Below are 21,370 nucleotides of genomic sequence, written 5' to 3'. Positions count from 1 at the left end.
ACTGATCCAGACAGGTTGGGAGGAGAAGGTCGCAGCGACTTGCTACTCGCGATAGCTTGTGAGTTTGCTCCATGGTTCAGGGTATGTCATCCGGGTTTTGCCTTGTGAACCTTTTTGTCCTGACTGGGAGATTGTAGCATCCTTCTCAGGTGAGTCCTGTCTGCCACTCCAGCTACTATATTAGTTTCAGTTTCACTTGCAGTCATTGCCAGATATAGTCCTTACTTCCAGTTCTATTCTGACCTTTGAAGAGATCGTTTGATGGTGTTGCTGTGGAGCTCTTGTCCGGCGTGGACTGTCGTGATTGGGATCTCCTTCTCTGCTCGTGACTGGATAAGTCTATCTCTGCTATAGTTTGTTTGTTGCGTCTTCCCCTGCTGTTCTCCTAGACATGAGTGATGGTGACTAGTGCTCCCATCGGCCTTTCCCCACTCTAGGCTTGTTAGGGTTGACTGAGGGTTTAGGCCTACTGCTCGCCGCACGGGTTCACACCCGTCTAGGGTATCAGGGCAGACAGGTGCCAGCTTAGGGTTAGTCAGGGGTGGCCATACTATTCCCATCCATAGATAAGGGTCCCCCTTCCCCTCCGTCTGGTGCGACACGACTGCTGCTGGGATAGCGGTCGTGACAGTATATCTGGCCTTTAAAAAAAAAAAAAAAAGTGACATTTCGTTTTTTTTTTTTTTTTTGCTTGCTGTTTTGCTTTGTATTTTTCTGTTCCACTATGGATCCGGTTACGGTTTTGGCGAAACAATTACAGGGATTATCCTTGAAGTGGCAGGATTAAAAGCAACAGTGCTGCAGCAGCAGCACGCAATCCTTGGGTTCCACCGTTGCTACGGGAAACCACGGTACTCCTGAGCCAAAAGTGGCTTTACCTGATAGGTTTCAGGAGGGAGAGACCAATTTGTAACCTTCAGAGAAGCTTGCAAATTGTTCTTCAGGTTACGCCCTAGATCCTCCGGCGGTGAGGAACAACGGGTGGGCATTGTAATTTCTCTCCTGCAAGGAGATCCGCACGCTTGGGCTTTCTCCCTACCATCAGACTCTCTGGCCTTACGATCAGTGGAGGAGTTTTTTGAAGCCCTGGGTCTCGTATATGATGACCCGGACAGGGTCTCACTGGCTGAGTCTAAGCTACATAGACTTCGGCAAGAGAACCGGTCTGCTGAACTATATTGTTCCGAATTCCGTAGGTGGGCTACTGATACGTTATGGAACGACTCGGCCCTTAGGAGTCAGTTCTGCCAGGGGTTGTCTGAAAAAATTAAAAGACGCGCTGGCGGTATACGAGGTCCCTGGGTCTCTGGAGGCTGCTATGTCTCTGTCCATAAGAATCGACAGACGACTCAGGGAGAGACTATTAAATTTTACGGAGGCCTCTATAGGGCAGGGATCGGTTGTTGATCCAGTCGAACCAATGCAAATAGGGGGCGCCACTAGACGGGTGAATCCTCCTAAGTTCCGCGTAGGTCAGAGGTTTGTTTTCGTTGTGGGGGGAGGGTCATTTTGTAAAGGTTTGTCCCTCAGAACCCAAGAGACCACAAACAAAGGAGCCGCCGGAAAACTAGAGTCCCAGATTGTGCGGAGGATAACAGTCTGGGCTTATTCGTTTCCTCCATACGCATGTCTCCGTTTTTGTTGTCCGCTACCGTTGAGGCGGGGCAATAAGACTGAGATCTGTTCCGTCTTTTTGGACAGTGGGGCGGGGGTCAACTTGGTGGATTCACGGTTTGCTCAGGCTCTGGGTTTTACTCCGGAACCGATACGCAGAACTATCCTGTTTTTGCCATCGACTCCTCCCCTCTTACTCAGAAAGAGTTAACTCAGATCATCCATAATATCTATTCTGCAGGTAGGGGACCTCCATAAAGAGCATATCTCTTGTTTATGTCCTAAACGGTCTTCCGGCTCCTATGGTATTGGGGCTTCCTGGCTGGTGACTCACAATCCAGTGGTGGATTGGCAGGCCGGGAGATTGTTGAGTGGAGTGAACATTGTAAGGACAACTGCTTTAGTAGTAGGTGCTCTACACTCTCTGTAACATCTTTACCTGCCTTTCTGTCAGATTTTATGGATGTGTTCTCTGAGAATGGTTGTCAGGGGTTACCACCTCATCGTCCATATGATTGCCCGATTAATCTATTACCTGGGCAAAACTACTAAAACCCGGTTATACAATCTTTCCGGCCCGGAGAGGAAGGCTATTAAAGATTATATTTCGGAGAGTTTGGCTAAGGGACACATCAGACCCTCTTCTTCACCTGTGGCTGCAGGGTTCTTTTTCGTTAAAAGAAGATGGGGGCCTACGTCCTTGCCTGGATTTCCGGGAATTAAACCGGATAACTATCGAGATCCCTATCCTCTTCTCTCATTCCCGACCTCTTTATCAGGTTGCTGGTGCTAAATGGTTCTCTCAAATGGATCTCAGAGGAGCTATAACCTGGTTCGCATCAAAGAGGGGGATGAGTGGAAGACGGTTTTAATACTCCGGAAGGGCATTATGAAAATCTGGTCATGCCAATTGGTCTTACTAATGCGCCTGCGGTTATTCAACATTTTGTCAACGATATTTTTGTCACCTTATCGGGAGATTTTGTTGTGATATATCTTGATGACAACCTCGTCTATTTCCCCGGATTGGATACACATAACATCATGTGAAACAAGTGCTGCCGAATATTAAGTGGCCCAACAAATGTTTGCTAAGTTAGAAAAACGTGTTTTCGCCGTAAAAGAACTGCCATTTCTGGGGTAGTGTTGTCAGATTCAGGTTTCGCATGGATCCAGAGAAGGCGGGCGATTATAGATGGGATCTGCTGACGACCTGAAGGCATTGAACGCTTCTGGGGTTTGCCAATTTTTATAGAAAGTTTATAAAGAACTATTCCTTGGTGGTCAAACCACTGACGGACATGACCCGAAAGGGATCCGATTTTTCCAAATGGTCACATGCAGCCAAAACTGCCTTTGCATCTCTGAAGGAGAGATTCACCTCGGCCCCTATTCTCGTACAGGCAGATGTCTCGCTTCCTTTTATTGTAGAGGTTGACGCATCAGAGGTGGGGGTGGGAGCGGTACTATCTCAGGGCCCGTCCCCTGGTGAATGGCGTCTGTGTGCTTTCTTTTCGAAGAAATTGTCTACTGCAGAAAGGAACTATGATATTGGCAACAGGGAACTTTTGGCTATTAAGTTGGCTTTTGAGGAGTGGCGTCATTTTTTGGAGGGGGCGGTTCATCCCAACACTGTGATTACTGATCACAAAAACTTATTATATCTGGAGTCTGCTAAACGTCTCACCCCTAGACAGGCTCGGTGGTCGTTATTTTTTACTAGGTTTAATTTTGTAATAACCTATCGCCCGGGGGCAAAAAATACTAAGGCGGATGCATTGTCTCGAAGTTTTCCTGGAGGGGGTGATGTTGAGGTACCAGAGCCCATTTTGCAAAAGGGGGTGGTGGTCTCTGCATTACACTCAGGTTTAGAGGGGAGGGTGTTGGAAGCTCAGGGAGACGCCCCGGCCTCCTGCCCCTCGGGTAAACTGTTTGTGCCAGAAAATTTACGCCTGGAGATACTAAAAGAACACCATAACTCCACACTGGCAGGACACCCAGGTAGTAGGGCAACCTCTGAATTAGTGTCTCGTCGGTTCTGGTGGCCTAAGTGGCGCCAGGAGGTGTTGAATTTTGTGTCTGCATGTGCTACCTGTGCTCGTTCTAAGGTAGATCATACTCGTCCGGCAGGGCGTCTTTTACCTCTGGCCATCCCCAACAGGCCTTGGACGCACCTATCAATGGATTTCATTACGGATCTACCAGTATCAGCGGGGAAAACTGTTATTCTTGTAGTTGTTGACAGATTCAGTAAAATGGTGCACTTTATTGCTCTTGCCGCATTGCCTAATGCTAACATACTGGCTCACGGGGTCCCTTCCGATATTGTTTCGGATCGTGGTACCCAATTCGTTTCAAAATTTTGGAAAGCTTTTTGTTCTCGTTTAGGGGTTCATCTGTCGTTTTCTTCATCTTTCCATCCACAGTCCAACGGTCAGACTGAACGTACCAATCAAAACCTAGAGACATATTTGAGATGCTTTGTTTCCGAAAATCAGGAGGAATGGTCATCTTATTTACCATTAGCCGAGTTTGCCATTAATAATCGTCGTCAAGAATCCACCGATAAGTCACCATTTTTTGGTGCGTATGGTTTCCATCCTCAGTTTTGTACGTTTAGTGAGGGGGGGCCGTCTGGGATTCCCGAGGAGGAACGATTTGCGTCTTCACTTTCTTCAGTGTGGCAGAGTGTGCAAGAAAGTTTGAAGAGAATGGGTGGTAGATACAAACGTGTGGCTGATAGGAGGCGCTCTGAAGGTCCGGACCTTGGGGTGCAAGACTTGGTGTGGTTGTCTACCAGAAATATCAAGTTGAAGGTTCCCTCGTGGAAATTAGGTCCGAGATTTATTGGTCCTTATAGGGTAATTAAGATCATTCACCCCGGTGGCTTTTCGTCTGGAGCTACCTCAGACTCTAAGGATCCATAATGTCTTCCACAGATCTCTGCTTAAGAGATATGTAGAACCTCCTGAACCATTGCCACTACCGCCTCCACCGGTGGTTGTTGAAGGCAGTCTTGAGTTTCAGGTAGAAAAGATTGTTGACCTCACGATATGTTCGCCCACTCTCTTCAGTACCTGGTGCACTGGAAGAGGTATGGTTCCGAAGAGAGAATGTGGGTTCCAGCTTCAGAGATAAAAGTGGACAGACTCATTCGGGCTTTTCATAGCTCCCATCCGGAGAGGCCTGGTCTTGAGGGTCGGGGGCCCCTCGTAGAAAGAGGGGTACTGTCACGACTGTGACTGAACCAGACAGGTCTGGGAGGAGAAGGTCGCAGCGACTTGCTACTCGCGATAGCTTGTGAGTTTGCTCCATGGTTCAGGTATGTCATCCGGGTTTTGCCTTGTGAACCTTTTTGTCCTGACTGGGAGTTTGTAGGCATCCTTCTCAGGTGAGTCCTGTCTGCCACTCCCAGCTACTATATTAGTTCAGTTTCACTTGCAGTCATTGCCAGATATAGTCCTTACTTCCAGTTCTATTCTGACCTTTGAAGGAGATCGTTTGATGGTGTTGCTGTGGAGCTCTTGTCCGGCGTGGACTGTCGTGATTGGGATCGCCTTCTCTGCTCGTGACTGGATAAGTCTATCTCTGCTATAGTTTGTTTGTGCTGTCTTCCCCTGCTGTTCTCCTAGACATGAGTGATGGTGACTAGTGCTCCCATCGGCCTTTCCCCACTCTAGGCTTGTTAGGGTGACTGAGGGTTTAGGCATCCTGCTCGCCGCACGGGTTCACACCCCGTCTAGGGTATCAGGGCAGACAGGTGCCAGCTTAGGGTTAGTCAGGGGTGGCCATACTATTCTCATCCGTAGATAAGGGTCCCCCTTCCCCTCCGTCTGGTGCGACACGACTGCTGCTGGGATAGCGGTCGTGACAGGTTGATTATCGACCTATCCGCCCCGCATGGTACCCCCATACCTAGCATCAACTCTCTAATTCCATCAGAAGAAGTTAGTATGAGATATGCCACCATAGATCAAGCCATCGCTCTTATCTTACAGTTAGGTCCCGGCACCATCCTTTCTAAAGTGATATTGCAGACGCCTTCAAATTACTACCGATCAAACCGTTCTCTGGCAGCTGGTATGGTGTCAAATGAGGGGCCTTTATTATTTTGCTTCCAATCTTACATTCGGGTCTAAGAGTAGCCCATGGTTATTCGACCAGTTAGCCAAGGCGCTCCACTGGATTTTAGTCCATGATTTCCACTGTAACAATATTATTCACTACCTGGATGATTTTTTAATTATTTCCGTCCTGACGCTCCCCCCAAAGACCTTAATTTGCTACTGGAGTGTTTTAGACAATTAGGGGTTCCTGTCTCTCCCAAGAAAGTTGAAGGTCCCTCCGCAGTCATCACATTCCTTGGTATAGAATTGGACACCCAGAAACATGGTTGCCAGGTTGCCAAGGACAAATTACAGAGAATCAGGGAAGTCGTTCATAGTTTCACGTCAACTAGAGTGATTAAGAAAGTACAGCTTCAGTCTCTGTTAGGTATGCTGAAATTTGTGATGCGCATAATCCGCAAGGTAGGCCATTTGTGTCTCGTTTTACTTTCTCTCCTTCCTACAGCCCCTTCCCACGATAGCAGCATAGGCCTGGACGATATGGTCGTGGCTGACTTGAACATGTGGGATCAATTTCTCACGCAATGGAATGGCATCTCACTCTTTATTCCCACGATATCCAACAACTACCCCGTAGTTTTTTCCGACGCCGCTGCCCAATACAGGTTTCGCAGCTATTTTTGGCAACTATTGGTTAGCAGACAGATGGCCAATCGAAGTTAGTTCCATCCCTGGGTTTATTCGTACGTCAGCAGTATTCGAACTCTACCCCTTAGTGTCAGCATCCTATACCTGTGGTCAAAGTTGGTCGGGTCAGACTGTGTCCTTCGTGTCCGATAATGCAGCCGTCATCGAGATTCTCAAAAGTGGATCTTCTAAGTCTCCATATGTCATGTTATTTCTTAGGCGCCTGGTCCTTCTGTCATTACAACACCAGTTTCGTTACATAGCTTCACATATAGCTGGGAACCGCAACGCAGCAGCCGACGCCTTATCTCGTTTAATTTTACCCTCTTTTCACAGATCTGTCCAGAAGCAGATGACGTCGGGAGCCCAATCCCTCCATACGCGGCTCTGACCCTTCCATAGAAGCTCATCTCGCTACCGCTCGGTCACTATTAGCCAAGTCCCTCTCGCCCAATACAGCCAGAGCCTACCAGACAGGTTGGAGAGCCTTCCAGAAATTTCAGGACTCCTGTCCGCAAGGTGACACCGAGTTTGTTCAGTACATCCTGGCGTTCATAGGTTATTGTCACACCACTTTGAAATTATCCCACGCCACGGTCAAGTCCTACCTCGCAGGGTGCAACATTTTAGAGCTATGAGTTCACCCAGCAAGGTTCATTGTTTTCAATCCATGCCGTTAAAGCTACTCTGAAGGGTCTCGAGAAAAGCGACAGCGAGACACGCACTCGCCGACTACCCGTCACTGGACAGAATTTCCGCAACCTTTCCGACCTGTTAGATAAGAAACCATTCGGTGCCCTGCATAGTTTGGTAATTAATGCTGCCATGTACCTGGCCTTTTATGGCTTTTTGAGACCGGCCGAGTTTACATCACCGGCTAACAGTAGCAGATACGTCACTCTCGGTCAGCTCTTGGCTTCCTGAGATGGTTTCGTACTCTCGCTACTCACCACTAAGACCTATCAGGTAGGCCCCCCAACCCAGGTGTTTTACTTCCCGACCTTTCATCATTGGTGCCCCGTGCTCGTGCTGCAACAGCTTATGTCCTCTCTGCCGAACGAGCCGCCAGACAGTCCTTTACTACCGTTCAACAACTCTCACCTTACCTGTCCCCTATTCATAACCCATATTCGTGTTTTACTAACCAATCTGGCAGTAGACCCGTCCTGTATATCCGGGCATTCCTTTCGCATAGGGGCGGCATCTGCCGCTTCGAAAAATCGGGTTCCAGCACATGTAATCAAAAGACTAGGTCGTTGGCGTTCATCCTGTTTCAGCCGCTACATTCCTTGTCCGCATACTGAAATGAATCTTGCTTGTCAGAATTTGGTGTTATGAATAAATGTTGGTAGCCTTCTGGAATGAAAAGGAATTGTTGTTGTTTTTGGCCTCTTCAGCTATCCCTTCAACGTCGCGGTTTCGGCATAACTCTAACCGCTTAGCTAACCCAGTAGGTAGGAATCCTTCTTTTCGTGAGTGCCCGACCACAAGTGGTAAGGCCGATTCATTGGCCTGTATTTGTGGGAGGGGCACAGTTGCCTATATCATGGCACCTCTGCCCCTCCTTCAATGAACGACGTGTCAACGCTCCCACCCTACCCACCCTCAATCTTAGCTTCGCACCAAGGGGATGGCCTCCTATAGCTATCCCTTCAACGTCACGGTTTCGGCATAACTCTAACCGCTTAGCTAACCCAGTAGGTAGGAGACCTTCTTTTCATGAGTGCCCGACCACAAATACTATGATAGATAGCCAGAGTAGATGCAGTTTTGCTAAAATTGATAATTGATAACCAGAAGTATACATTTGCTAATCTGTGTGCACCTAATACAGCATAACTGTCCTGGTTTTCACAAACCACGTGTAAACTTAAAGAATATCGTGAAGGAGTCATTGTAATCACGAAGGACCTAAATGTATCTTTGCACCCTACTCTACACTCGTCGACTGGTTCTTCTGTCCTGTTTTTAAGGGATTGTCAAATATTAAGAATATCGCGTTTCCAGGCACCTTGTGGCATTTGTAGAGGCACCTCTACAGAGAAATCCACCAAAGAGTGACTCCAGTTTTGAAACTACACCCCCAATAAATTTTTAAAGGGGTGTAGTGAGCACTTTGACCTAATAGAATTCATAGAATTCAAAACACTTGGTGGTGAAAATGAAATTCAATTTTTTTACAATAAAATGTTGCTTTAGGCCCAGGTTTTTTATTTTTAAGGAGTTACAAGAGAAAAGGGACCCCACAGTTTGTTACCCATTTCTTCCTGAATGCGGCAACACCCCATATGTTGTCATAAACTGATGTACAGTACAGACCAAAAGTCTGGACACACCTTCTCATTCAAAGAGTTTTCTTTATTTTCATGACTATGAAAATTGTAGATTCACACTGAAGGCATCAAAACTATGAATTAACACATGTGGAATTATATACATAACAAACAAGTGTGAAACAACTGAAAATATGCCATATTCTAGGTTCTTCAAAGTAGCCACCTTTTGCTTTGATTACTGCTTTGCACACTCTTGGCATTCTCTTGATGAGCTTCAACAGGTAGTCCCCTGAAATGGTTTTCACTTCACAGGTGTGCCCTGTCAGGTTTAATAAGTGGGATTTCTTGCCTTATAAATGGGGTTGGGACCATCAGTTGCGTGAGGAGAAGTCAGGTGGATACACAGCTGATAGTCCTACTGAATAGACTGTTAGCTGCTTTTTTCTTGCTATAATACAAATTCTAAGTAAAGAAAAACGAGGGGCCATCATTACTTTAAGAAATGAAGGTCAGTCAGTCAGCCGAAAAATTGGGAAAACTTTGAAAGTAAGGGCTATTTGACCATGAAGGAGAGTGATGGGGTGCTGCGCCAGATGACCTGGCCTCCACAGTCACCGGACCTGAACCCAATCGAGATGGTTTTGGGTGGGCTGGACCGCAGAGTGAAGGCAAAAGGGCCAACAAGTGCTAAGCATCTCTGGGAACTCCTTCAAGACTGTTGGAAGACCATTTCAGGGGACTACCTCTTGAAGCTCATCAAGAGAATGCCAAGAGTGTGCAAAGCAGTAATTAAAGCAAAAGGTGGCTACTTTGAAGAACCTAGAATATGACATTTTCAGTTGTTTCCACACTTGTTTGCTATGTATATAATTCCACATGTGTTAATTCATAGTTTTGATGCCTTCATAGTCATGAAAATAAAGAAAACTCTTTGAATGAGAAGGTGTGTCCAAACTTTTGGTCTGTACTGTATGTGCACATGTGAGAGGTCAGAAGAGAAAGAGCGGCAATTTGTGACCTAGATTGGTGATTTGTACAGTGCTGGCCGATAACTCCAGAGGCTCTGAGGTGAAATAAAAAAAGAAACCCCAAAAAAGTGATTTGTAACCCAATTTGTAATCTGTATCCCAGTATGTACCAAGGGGTGTAGTGAATATTTTGACCCCACAGATGTTCTGCAAAAATTAATTCAAAGCAGAAAGCGCAAAGTGAAAATTGCAATTTTCACACAGATGTGCCATTCAGTGCCCAAATGGTTGTGCCCAGCGTGTGCCAGTGTGAAATGCACGCCCTTTTATTATTGTGCCGTGCCTCCTGGTTTTATAAACACCATACACGTGGCCCTAACTTCTGCCTTGACATACCATAGGACTCAGAAGTGGAAGAGCGCCATGCGCATCTTGTGCTGACAACTGTAGAGGCAATTGGGGTGAAATAATAAATGGAACCCCCGACAAGTGACCCCATATCGGAAACTACACACCTCAATGTATTTATTGAGAACTGGAGTGAGCATTTTTACGCCACAGATAGTTTGCAGAAATAATGCACAGCGGACGTACAAAGTGAAAATTGCAAGTCTTCACAGATATCACATTATCAGTGCCCGGTGTTCTGTGCCCAGTGTTTACCATCTGGAGACACGTCATGCCCTTTAAAATTTTGCCATAAATGTGGAGGTACACTGCTGTTTTGGTACACAGCAGGTTCAGAATGGAAAGAACGCCATTTGGCTTTTGCAGCGCAGGTTTTGATGGATTTGTTTACTGGTGCCATGTTGCTATTGAACAACGTCTGGGGTACGAGTACAGCCATTTTCTGGTACCTACACCTTTTTTTAATTTCCTGTGGAGGGCTTTTATTTTTTGGGCTGAGATGGTACAGTCCTGATCAAAAGTTTAAGACCACTTGAAAAATGGCAAAAAATCATATTTTACATTGTTGGATCTTAACAAGGTTCCAAGTAGAGCTTCAACATGCAACAAGAAGAAATGAGAGTGAGACAAAGCATTTTTTGAGCATTCAATTAATTGAAAATAACGATTAAACTGAAACAGGCTGTTTTTCAGCTGATCCAAATTTTAGGACCACATGCCTTTTAAAAGGCCAAATCTGTGCAAAGATGTGGATTCATTGTCATTTTCTGTCAGGTAGTCACACGTTGTGATGGCAAAGGCAAAAAAACTCTCCATTTTTTTAACGTGGTCGGGTTGTTGAACTGCATAAGCAGGGTCTCTTACAGCGCGCCATCGCTGCTGAGGTGGGTCGCAGGTAGAGTAATATGGAATTCTTAAATGATCCTGAGGGTTATGGAACAAAAAAGTCAAGTGGAAGACCAAAAAAATTTCCTCAGCACTGAGCCGGAGGATCCAATGGCTGTCCGTCAAGACACTGGGACGATCCTCGACGCCAAATTAAGGCCCTTACTGGTGCTGACTGCAGCCCCATAAACATCAGACAGCATCTGAGACTGATGGGCTTCAAAAACAAAAAACTTCTTTAAAGACCTCATCTCCTTAAACGCCACAGAACTGCTCGTTTGAACTTTGCAAGAGAGCACCAAACATGGGACATTCAAAGGTGGAAGAAAGTTTTATTCTCTGCTGAGATTTTTTTTTACCTTGATGGTCCAGATGGTTTCCACGTTCACTGACATGACAAGCAGATCCCACATGAGATGTTTTCTACGCCGCCACAGTGGAGTGGGCGCCATAATGGCCTGGGGTGCTTTTTCCTTCAGTGGAACAATGGAGCTTCAGGAAGTGCAGGGGCATCAAACGGCCGCTGGCTATGTCCAGATGTTGCAGAGAGCATTCCTCATGACTGAGGACCCTCGTCTGTGTGGTAACGACTGGGTTTTTCAACAGGATAACGCTACAGTACACAATGCCCGCAAGACAAGGGACTTCTTCCAGGAGAATAACATCACTCTTTTGGCCCATCCTGCGTGTTCTCCTGATCTAAATCCACTTGAGAACCATTGGGGATGGATGGCAAGGGAAGTTTACAAAAATGGACAAAAGTTCCAGACAGTAGATGGCCTTCGTGCGGCCATCTTCACCACTTGGAGAAATGTTCCCACTCACCTCATGGAAACACTTGCATCAAGCATGCCAAAACAAATTTTTGAAGTGATAAACAATAACGGCGGAGCTACTGAGTTCATGTTTGGAAGTTGGATTTCTGTTTTGGGGGTTCCGTTTTTTTTGGAGGTGTGGTCCTAAACTTTTGATTATCTGAAAAACAGCCTGTTTCAGTTTATTCGTTGTTTTCATTAAATTGAATGCTCAAAAAATGTTTTGTCTCACTCCCATTTCTTCTTGTTGCATGTTGAAGCTCTACTTGGAACCTTGTTAAGATCTAGCCATGCTAAATATGATTTTTCAAGTGGTCTTAAACTTTTGATCAGGACTGTATCATCATTGGTTCTAGTTGATCAATTTTTTTATTAGATTTTTTTATTTGGCTTTTATGTGAAGCAGGATGTCTTGTTTTGTTATTGCAGCGAACACCATGCGGAAAAAATGACACATCATATTTATTCTGCTGGTCAGTACGATTACAGAGATTCCAATTTTATATAGTATTTTTTATGTCTTACCACTTTTACACAAAGCATTTTTGAAAAACAAAATCATGTTTTTTGTCGCCACATTCTGAGAGCCATATATGTTTTTTTTTGTTTTTTTCTGGGTTTTTTTCTTGTGTTGGGCGCCTTTTGTGTGGGATGAGTTGACATTTTTATTAGTACCATCTTGGGTACATAGTACTTTTTGATCACTCGCTATTACGCTTTTTGTAAGGCAAGGTGATGAAAAATGGTTATTTTGACAGTTTTTAATTTTTATTTTTTTACAGCATTCGCCTGATGGGGTAGATAATGTGATACTTTGATAGAGCCAGTTGTAACAGACATATATTACACAATAAAAGTATTTTTGAAAAAATCCTGTTTTTGTGTTGCCATTTTCTTAAAGCCATATTTTTTGTCCAATCGTCTTGTGTGAGGGCTCTGTTTTTGCGACGAGTTGACGTTTACATTGGTACCATTTTGGGGTACTTAGAACGTTTTTATCACTCACTAATACACTTTTCTGTAAGGCAATGTGACTAAAAATGGCTATTTTGCCAGTTTTTCTTTTTTTACTGCGTTCATCTGACAGGGTAGATTATGTGACACATTTTTTGTAGAGCCAGTTGGTACGGATGTGGCAATACCCAATATGTCTATTTTATTTATAGTATTGTACATGGATTGATTATGGGAAATGGCGCTTTTTGTTTTTATTTTTTAACTTGAAACCTTTAATTTTTTATTAAAAAACACTTTTATTTTTATTTTGTCCCACTATGGTACTTTAACATTTCAGGGCCTGATCCCTGTTTCAATACAGCACAATACATCTGTATTTGTGCTGTATTGAACTGTCAATGTCTTACAATGTAAGACGCTGACAGTTGCCTAGGAGACCCAGCCCTGGGGATGGATCTCCTGGGTTTCCATTGCTGGCAGTCCTGATGCCTGTGCAAGGCATCGGGGCTGCTATAGCAACCATTGGGTCCCAGTCACTGCAGCGCAGGGACCCGATGGTGATGTACAAGCTGCTGCAAACCGCCGGTATTAAATGGTCAGCGTGACCGCAGCATACAGGGGGTTAATCCGCTGACATCAGTGTTTTCACCGATGCTGACAGACACATGCAGCTGATCACGGCAGCGCATGTGGGGCAGCCGGTTAACCCTAGGGCGAGAATGCTCACCCTAAGGCGTTAAGTACCGGCCATTTAGGACAAGCATTCTCGTCCAGAGTCGGCAAGGTGTTAATGGTAAATATTACCACCAAACAAAAGGGACATGCTAACTTATTTCTTGGATGGTGGGAGGACCAGATAGTCACAGAAGTTCATTCATAATTCCCTAGCCACATACTTTTTCTTGGGATGATTTATTGATGATATTTTAGGAGGGGGATCATCACACCTTTCTGGATTTTGTATGTAAACTCAACTGTAATGATATAGGTATGCATTTCACTTACGAAATACACCCCCAAGAAATCTACTTTCTGGACTTGAAAATAGTTAAGGTCTCTGGTGGCCACCTTCCCACTGACATATACCGCAAGCCACGAACAACCTTTTAGTCAAGTTGGCATCCAACCCATCTAAAAAGTGGTATCCAGGTAGGTCAGTACATCTTTGCACAGGGGAACTGCACTACAGGTGAGGTATTCCAAAAATAGTGCAGAAACGATTGGCCACCATACTCGTAAAACCGTGTCGTTTGCCGATGACCTTTTGATAATGACCTCCAATCCTTAGGTAGCCTTCCCCAGACTGATGTTGATATTTAAAGAATTTGGCTACATCTCTAATTTTAAAATTGACTATAATAAGTCTGGAGCACTTAAAGAGGTTTTCCAGGCTTTTACTATCCTCAGGACACCGACACCCCCGCCGATCAGCTGTATGAGGAGATGGAGTGTGCATTGTGCACGTGCCGTCTCCTTTCTCTCATCCTGTCCTCTGCTGCTGTCTATAGCCAAGACCATAAACAGCCAATCTGATATTGATGACCTATCCTGAGGATAGGTCATCAATAGTAAAAGCCCGGACAACCCCTTTAATATTTAACCTGAATCATAATTCCCCCTTTTCCTGGGCACAGAAAAACATTAGTTATCTCAGCGTACAACTTACAGATGATCTCGGTGAGCTCTATGACCTAAACTATGCCCCTCTTTTACAAACTGTTAGAACGCAACTGAAATCTATTAAGATCACTTTTATTTCCTGGATTGGTCGAAAGAATTTCTTAAAAACGTACATAGTCCATAAATTCCTGTATTTACTACCAATAGTTCCAATTTTGATCATAGTCTCTTTCTTCACCCAAGTCAGCAGGCTCTTCTCCTCCTTCCTCTGGGGCGCAGTCTCTCCCAGGATTGCTTACTCTCTCCTTACCAGAGAGAAGAGGTTTGGGGGTTTTGGACTTTCAGACCTCTACTTTTACTACAAGACAAAGGGCAGGTGGGCAGGAGAATTGCTCTTACGCCTATACACCTCCCCAACCCTCTGCTCCACCATGGAGCGACACTTACTCTCCTCTCAGGACAAACTTATTCTTGGGGGGGTATCCGCCCCTACTCCTTAAGCCTGTAGGGCCACGCCCATTTTCTTAAAGGCACCTTGTCTGTGTGGTCCTCCATCTATATAGACATTATTCTCAGTTTTCCACAACCCAATATGCCTATAAACCTCTTACAATAATACCTACACCCTCAAATCATAGAACCATCTGGGGTGTCGGCTCTACTATCAGACATCCCTCTGAAAAAGGCAACCTCTGCTAATGGAGCTCTAGAATGGAATAGGATTCTCCCCCTCCTTCATGTATCCTCTCCCCCTTTCCTCCACCTCCTAAGCTTTCACAGGGATGTGAGGAAACTATCCATTTCATATGATCCCTCCTGAACACAGTCGTGGCACATCTCATCACCAACCTACTCCAGGCATCTTCTCTCTCTTGTATACCACTCTCTCCTGTCCATGAACCTCCTGAATTTATATTTTTTAGATGAGTGGGAGACAGACCTAGGACTTATGTTAACTTAGCCTGAAAAGGCCTTTATTCTCACACACTCCCATGGTTTTGCTAGGTGCATCACGATACAGGAGAATTTGTACAAATTGCTAACTTGCTAACCATTCCTCCATATGGTAAATGCAGAGATCCCAGACTCCTGCTGACTGTAACGGGGTTCCGAAGGTGCACTCGGTCCACCATTAGCCGCCGACCTGCTGCTTAGCTTCGGGAACGAGGATCTGTGTTTTACCTCGTTCCCAGGGCGGCTTTACTAGCTGGGTGGCTCCCTGCTCCTAAGTCTGCCTTGAGCGCCAAACTGATCACTCGGTGCTCGACTGGTTGGTCTGTCGGTCATGTGACGCTGGCCACGTCACATGACCCTCACTCCCCACTATAAATACAGGCAGCCTGCTGGCCACAGGTTGCCTGTTAATTTAGGTTCCACCTGTGATTTGGTCTTTCCTGGCGTACTTACCTCCTGCTGAATTCCTGACGATCCTCTGCCTGCTCCTTGTGTACTTTGCTGCTCTCCTGGTATTCTGACCCCGGCCTCCTCCTGACTATCCTCGGCTGACTCCTTTGGTACTTCACGTCTCTCCTGGTATTTATGACCCCGGCTTCTCCTGACAATTCTCTGCTTGCTCCATTTGTACTTTGTAGCTTTTCTGGTATTGACTCGGTCCGTTCACGTCCTGTTGTTTGTCTGTCTGTCATCCCTGCACTTATTCCAAGTTAGGGATTGCCGTCCAGTTGTCCCCTGTCATTAGGACACGCGAGGCAAGTAGGCAGAGCCAGGGGTAAGGGTGGAGCGCAGTGGTCACTTCCCTCCCCCCTGTGTGTGTGTGTACGTGACCGTTACACTGATGATGTGGGACAGACCACATCTGTCCCACATCTCTGGTGAACGTATCTATTTATCCAACCATTTTGGTCGAATGTGGAAAGCATTATCAACCAGGTGTGTTTCACAAATATTACCCTAACTCCACAACTTGTACTCCTGTGGTGTCCTAGCCTCACCCCAACTAACCATAACCTTCCTACCATGCTTATCACAGCAGCGCGTCTCCTTATATCACTAGTATGGAGGGACACGAGTCCCCCCACACTAACACAGTGGCTTGACAAAGTGGACAGCTCTATCGAATTAAAGAGCTGGCGCATTGGGAAACTTACACTCGAGCCAAATTTCTGAAAACTTGGGAACCATGGAAGACTTACAGAAGCTTTACCACCTGATTAATATTTGCGCTTGTGCTGGTTTGCTACAGACTCCTTTAGGGAGCTCCGAGGGCATCAGGATTGGAAGTTGGTCTGGATTTTATCTATATATACTAGATCCCCCTCTAATAGAGACACTATGTAGTTACAGTTTCAGCAACACCATCAAGTTATACACGAGTCACAATAACTAGTCTCAACCGATACCCTATTCCCCTCCCCCCCCCACCCCTTTCTCTTTCCCCCTATCTCTGTATGTTTTTTTTGTTGTTGTTTTTTTGGCACATCCATAGGCACCTTTCCCTCATATGAAGCAGCTATGTTCCTTTCATTGAGGGTAAGCATAGATACAGCATAACTGTTGTTTTGTTAGGGTGCACACCAAATGTTCAGCACTATGCCATTGCCATACTATGTTATGCTTACTTTTTTATCAATAAAAAGAGAATTGTGAAAAGAATGCGGAAACGTCCATAACAGATTTAGAGATAGGGGCTACCCCCTAAGCCATTGAAAAGGGACTTTAAAAGAGCTAAGAGGAGAAGAGAGAGACCATCCTAACAACAGAAAGGATAAAAAGAAGGAAAAATAATTAGATGTATTCGTACGTATGACAGCCATAACCAGCTGATGAACAACATCTTAAAAAGGCATTGGCACATACAGTACTTACTTCTGATGCTGACCTGAAGGAAGTGCCAACTCCGCACCCTAGTCTCACTTACCTGAGGGGATGTAATATAAAGGACTTTTTGGTTCATAGTCATTTAACTGTCAAACAAGAACAAAAACCACTTACAGTAGTTAAGATCTGATGTTAAAGTCTTGTTCTCCTGCAAGGGAGTACATTTTGTAAATATCTAACTAAGATTAGAAAGTTCAGAAACCCCACAGATGGACATGAATATGACGTTTGAGAGGTTTTTAACAACATAAATAGTGGTATAATGTACACCACCTCCTGCACCTGTTACCCTGTTATATGTGGGTAACACAACCCAGGAACTGAGAAGAAGGATATTAAGTCACCTGAGTGCCATTAATACTAAAGACACTACTATCTCCAGGCTTGTCACATATTCCCATCAGGGCGACATGAGTGTACTAAAATTCTGGGGTATAGCGCGGATAAAACTTGGAGGGAAACATACATACCTGCTCCCTGTGTTCCAACTTCTTCAGTCCCCCACTGCCACTGATGTACTCCAGTCCCGCGTATCAACATCCGGTATAAAGGGGATCACGTGTGCTGCTGTAGCTAATGACTATCCGTAGCAGTGATGTGTTCCCCTTGTGTCATGTGACTCACTGATGTGATGCATGGCGGATGCATCACCACTGTGGCAAGTCATTGGCTGCAGCGGCACACCCACCACCCCTGCACATTGGAAATTGACAATAGGGACCATAGCATGCCAATGGCAACAGGAGACTGAAGGAGATGGAACCCATCGGTGGGGAACAGGTAAACATGCTTCCCTCTTCAAGTTCGTGACATGGGGGGGTCAGACTGAAAGGATCCCAAACATGGACAACCCAGAAGGGGATTGAGATCTTCAATATTTATTTATTTTGTTTGTTGTTTTTTGTAATATTTTTTTATTGGGTGAAGCAATAATTAGAACATAAGGAACAAAGCTACTAAACATTTTACATAGTGTACAAGTGTATCATTCAAGAAAAAGGACAGGTTGAACAATAGGCACATGGTCTGTGAAAACAGATACTTATTTTATTTGGCTAATTTGGCCTCACATTCATTTTAGGTAACTTTGAACAGAGCAATGAAGAGCTGCGAATGATTATAAAGAAGATTTGGAAAAGAACAAGCATGAAGCTGCTGGACCAGGTGATCCCACCAATTGGAGGCAAGTATACTTAAAGGGGTTATCCCAAGACTAATGTGAAAAATGAAAATCCGACATCATATAGTACATGACAATCTCTTTCTAACAAAGCTAGAACCAGCCCTCTACCTCACATGGATCCAAATATCTGCCCATTCATTGCTCTGCTAGATTTATATCAAGCTGGAAGCTCAAGGGGAATGTATTTTCTGCTGCAGCTAAGCGGCGTGTCTTAGCTCTCCCTATCACAGGTCAGGAGGCAGTTGAAGGATGAAACTGAGCATGTGCGACCTTCTGAGTGAGCAGGTCAAAGAAATAAGAAAAAAAAAAAACAACAAGTGGCACTATACAGATTAATTTTATTGAATAACTCATTGGCTATGCTAAATTACATGCAATTACAAAAGTATTCAGATCCAGGAGCTGGTTTGAAAACTGTAGAATATTTTTTGTGGGACAACCTCTTTAAACTATTATACACTGCCTGCCCAAAAAAAAAGTTGCCACCAAAAAAAAGTCACACACTCTAATATTTCGTTGGACGGTCTTTAGATTTGATTACGGCACGCATTCGCTGTGGCATTGTATCGATAAGTTTCTGCAATGTCACAAGATTTATTCCCATCCAGCGTTGCATTAATTTTTCACCAAGATCTTGCATTGATGATGGTAGAGTCTGACTGCTACGCAAAGCCTTCTCCAGCACATCCCAAAGATTCTCAATGGGGTTAAGGTCTGGACTGACTCTGTGGTGGCCAATCCATGTGTGAAAATGATGTCTCATGCTCCCTAAACCACTCTTTCACAATTTGAGCCCAATGAATCCTGGCATTGTCATCTTGGAATATGCCCGTGCCATCAGGGAAGAAAAAAATCCATTGATGGAATAACCTCATCATTCAGTATGTTCAGGTAGTCATCTGACCTCATTCTTGGAGCACATACTGTTGCTGAACCTAGACCTGACCAACTGCAGCAACCCCAGATCATAGCACTGCCCCCACAGGCTTGTACAGTAGGCACTAGGCATGATGGTTGCATCACTTCATCTGCCTCTCTTCTTACCCTGATGCGCCCATCACTCTGTAACAGGGTAAATCTTGACTCATCAGACCACAGTCCAATCGCAAATTGAAGCCTTTTTTTCTGGTTAGCCTCACTGATTAGTGGTTTTCTTACGGCTACACAGCTGTTCAGTCCCAATCCCTTGAGTTCCCATCGCATTGTGCATGTGGAAAAACTCTTACTTTCACTATTAAACATAGCCCTGAGTTCTACTGTTGTTTTTCTTCGATTTGATTTCACCAAACGTTTAAGTAATCGCTGATCACGACCATTCAGGATTTTTTTCCTGCCACATTTCTTTCTCGAATACTATGGGTCCCCACTATCCTTCCAGTTTTAAATAATCCGTTGGACAGTTCTTAACTCAATTTTAGTAGTTTCTGAAATCTCCTTAGATGTTTTCTCTGCTTGATGCATGCCAATGATTTGACCCTGTCAAACAGACTAACATCTTTTCCACGACCACTAGATGTGTCTTTCAACATGTTTGTTTAAGAAATGAGAAGCAACTCATTGCACCAGTTGGGGTTAAATAACTTATTGCCAGCTGAAAGATAATCGGCCATGCAGTAATTATCCAATAGGAGGATCATAACTATTTTCTTAGTTAAATCCCGGTGGCAACTTTTTTTTTTGACAGGCAGTGTATAATGTATGTCTCATGTAAAGTTTTTTTTTTAGCATATGTGAACATCTTAATATCATTCAAACAGTATATAAAGATAAAGGTAATGTAGGGAACTGCTAATACTGATGAGATGTAGTGTGTTTGGCCTCTTTGCCCCTGCTGCTTTGCTTCAGAAACCCCAGAGATTCAGTGCAAGGTTTGTTTTGTAAACACAGTGAGTCAGAGCCATGAGGGACAGAGCTGCAGAAAGTAGACATTGTATGTCTCCAGAAGTCTAAGGCTCCTTTCACATCACCATTTCTCCTTTCCGTTCTCCGGCTACGTTGTGGAGCAGGAGAACGGAAAGGACGGATTCTGCAGATAACTGAGACCTAACTGAGCGTAATGGAGCCTAAAGACCCCATAGACTATAATGGGGTCAGTTCGGTGTCCGCTCAGAATATGATTTTTGAGCGGAGACGAAAGTCTGACCCCACTATAGTCTATGGGGTCTTTAGGCTCCGTTACGCTCAGTTAGATCTGACACCGAACTGACCCCATTATAGTCTATGGGATCTTTAGGCTACATTACGCTCAGTTAGGTCTCAGTTATCTGCAGAATCCGTCCTTTCCGTTTTCCTGCTCCTCAATGGAGCCGGAGAACGGAAAGGAGAAATGGGGAAGTTAATGGAGCCTTAGGCTAGTAGCATGTGTAATCTTTATAACTAGGAGGAATAGATAAGCAGGGCTTTGAGTATCTACATCCTTAAGATCAGCTAGTGAGGCTGGAGTATATAAGAATAGATTGCCACCTGCATCTTTCTGTCTCCCTCACACAGAGCAGGTAGTTCTGCTCTGTGTTACTTATATATTCACAGAATCTAGCTAGTAATTGTAGTTAGGGATCAGTATATAGTTCAGGGCAGTGATAGGTTAGGCTTCTGACGGCCAACTAGATAGTTAGAGGCCCGGTTGCACTGGTAGATTAGTTGGCAGGTTAAGGACTCAGTGTTAGGGTAGTCAGGCCTGCATCTACTACTGTTGCTGCTGCCCTGGTTGCTACCTGGAAGAAAACCTTTCATCATCATTTATCGTCTTCTTCTGATCGGCTGTTTGTCATCTGAAAGATTCCTGGATCTACAGTCATCCACAGGGGCCCCTGTACTTGGATCATCTCTTCTGTTGTCTGGAGGTATCGTGCACAGGACTCTTTATATATACACTGCTCAAGAAAATAAAGGGAACACAAAAATAACACATCCTAGATCTGAATTAATGAAATATTCTTCTGAAATACTTTGTTCTTTACATAGTTGAATGTGCTGACAACAAAATAACACAAAAAAAAAAAAAATGGAAATCAAAATTTTTAACCCATGGAGGTCTGGATTTGGAGTCACC

At 44.6% G+C, this 21,370-nt stretch overlaps 1 protein-coding gene across 1 annotated transcript in view; it reads left to right on the top strand.

Annotated features, from left to right (window-relative positions):
• Nucleotides 1–21,370, top strand: part of CACNA1S (calcium voltage-gated channel subunit alpha1 S) — a 1,092,054-nt gene that overhangs the window by 822,144 nt on the left and 248,540 nt on the right. Inside the window, 1 exon segment of the mRNA XM_040424151.1 lies at nucleotides 18,217–18,318. Coding sequence (XP_040280085.1) covers nucleotides 18,217–18,318 — 102 coding nt within the window.

This window comes from Bufo bufo, chromosome 3 (genome assembly GCF_905171765.1).
Source record: "Bufo bufo chromosome 3, aBufBuf1.1, whole genome shotgun sequence".
Classification (NCBI taxonomy): Eukaryota; Metazoa; Chordata; class Amphibia; order Anura; family Bufonidae; genus Bufo; species Bufo bufo.
The sequence above is the reverse complement of the archived record's forward strand: the minus strand, read 5'-3'. Positions and strand labels throughout refer to the sequence as shown.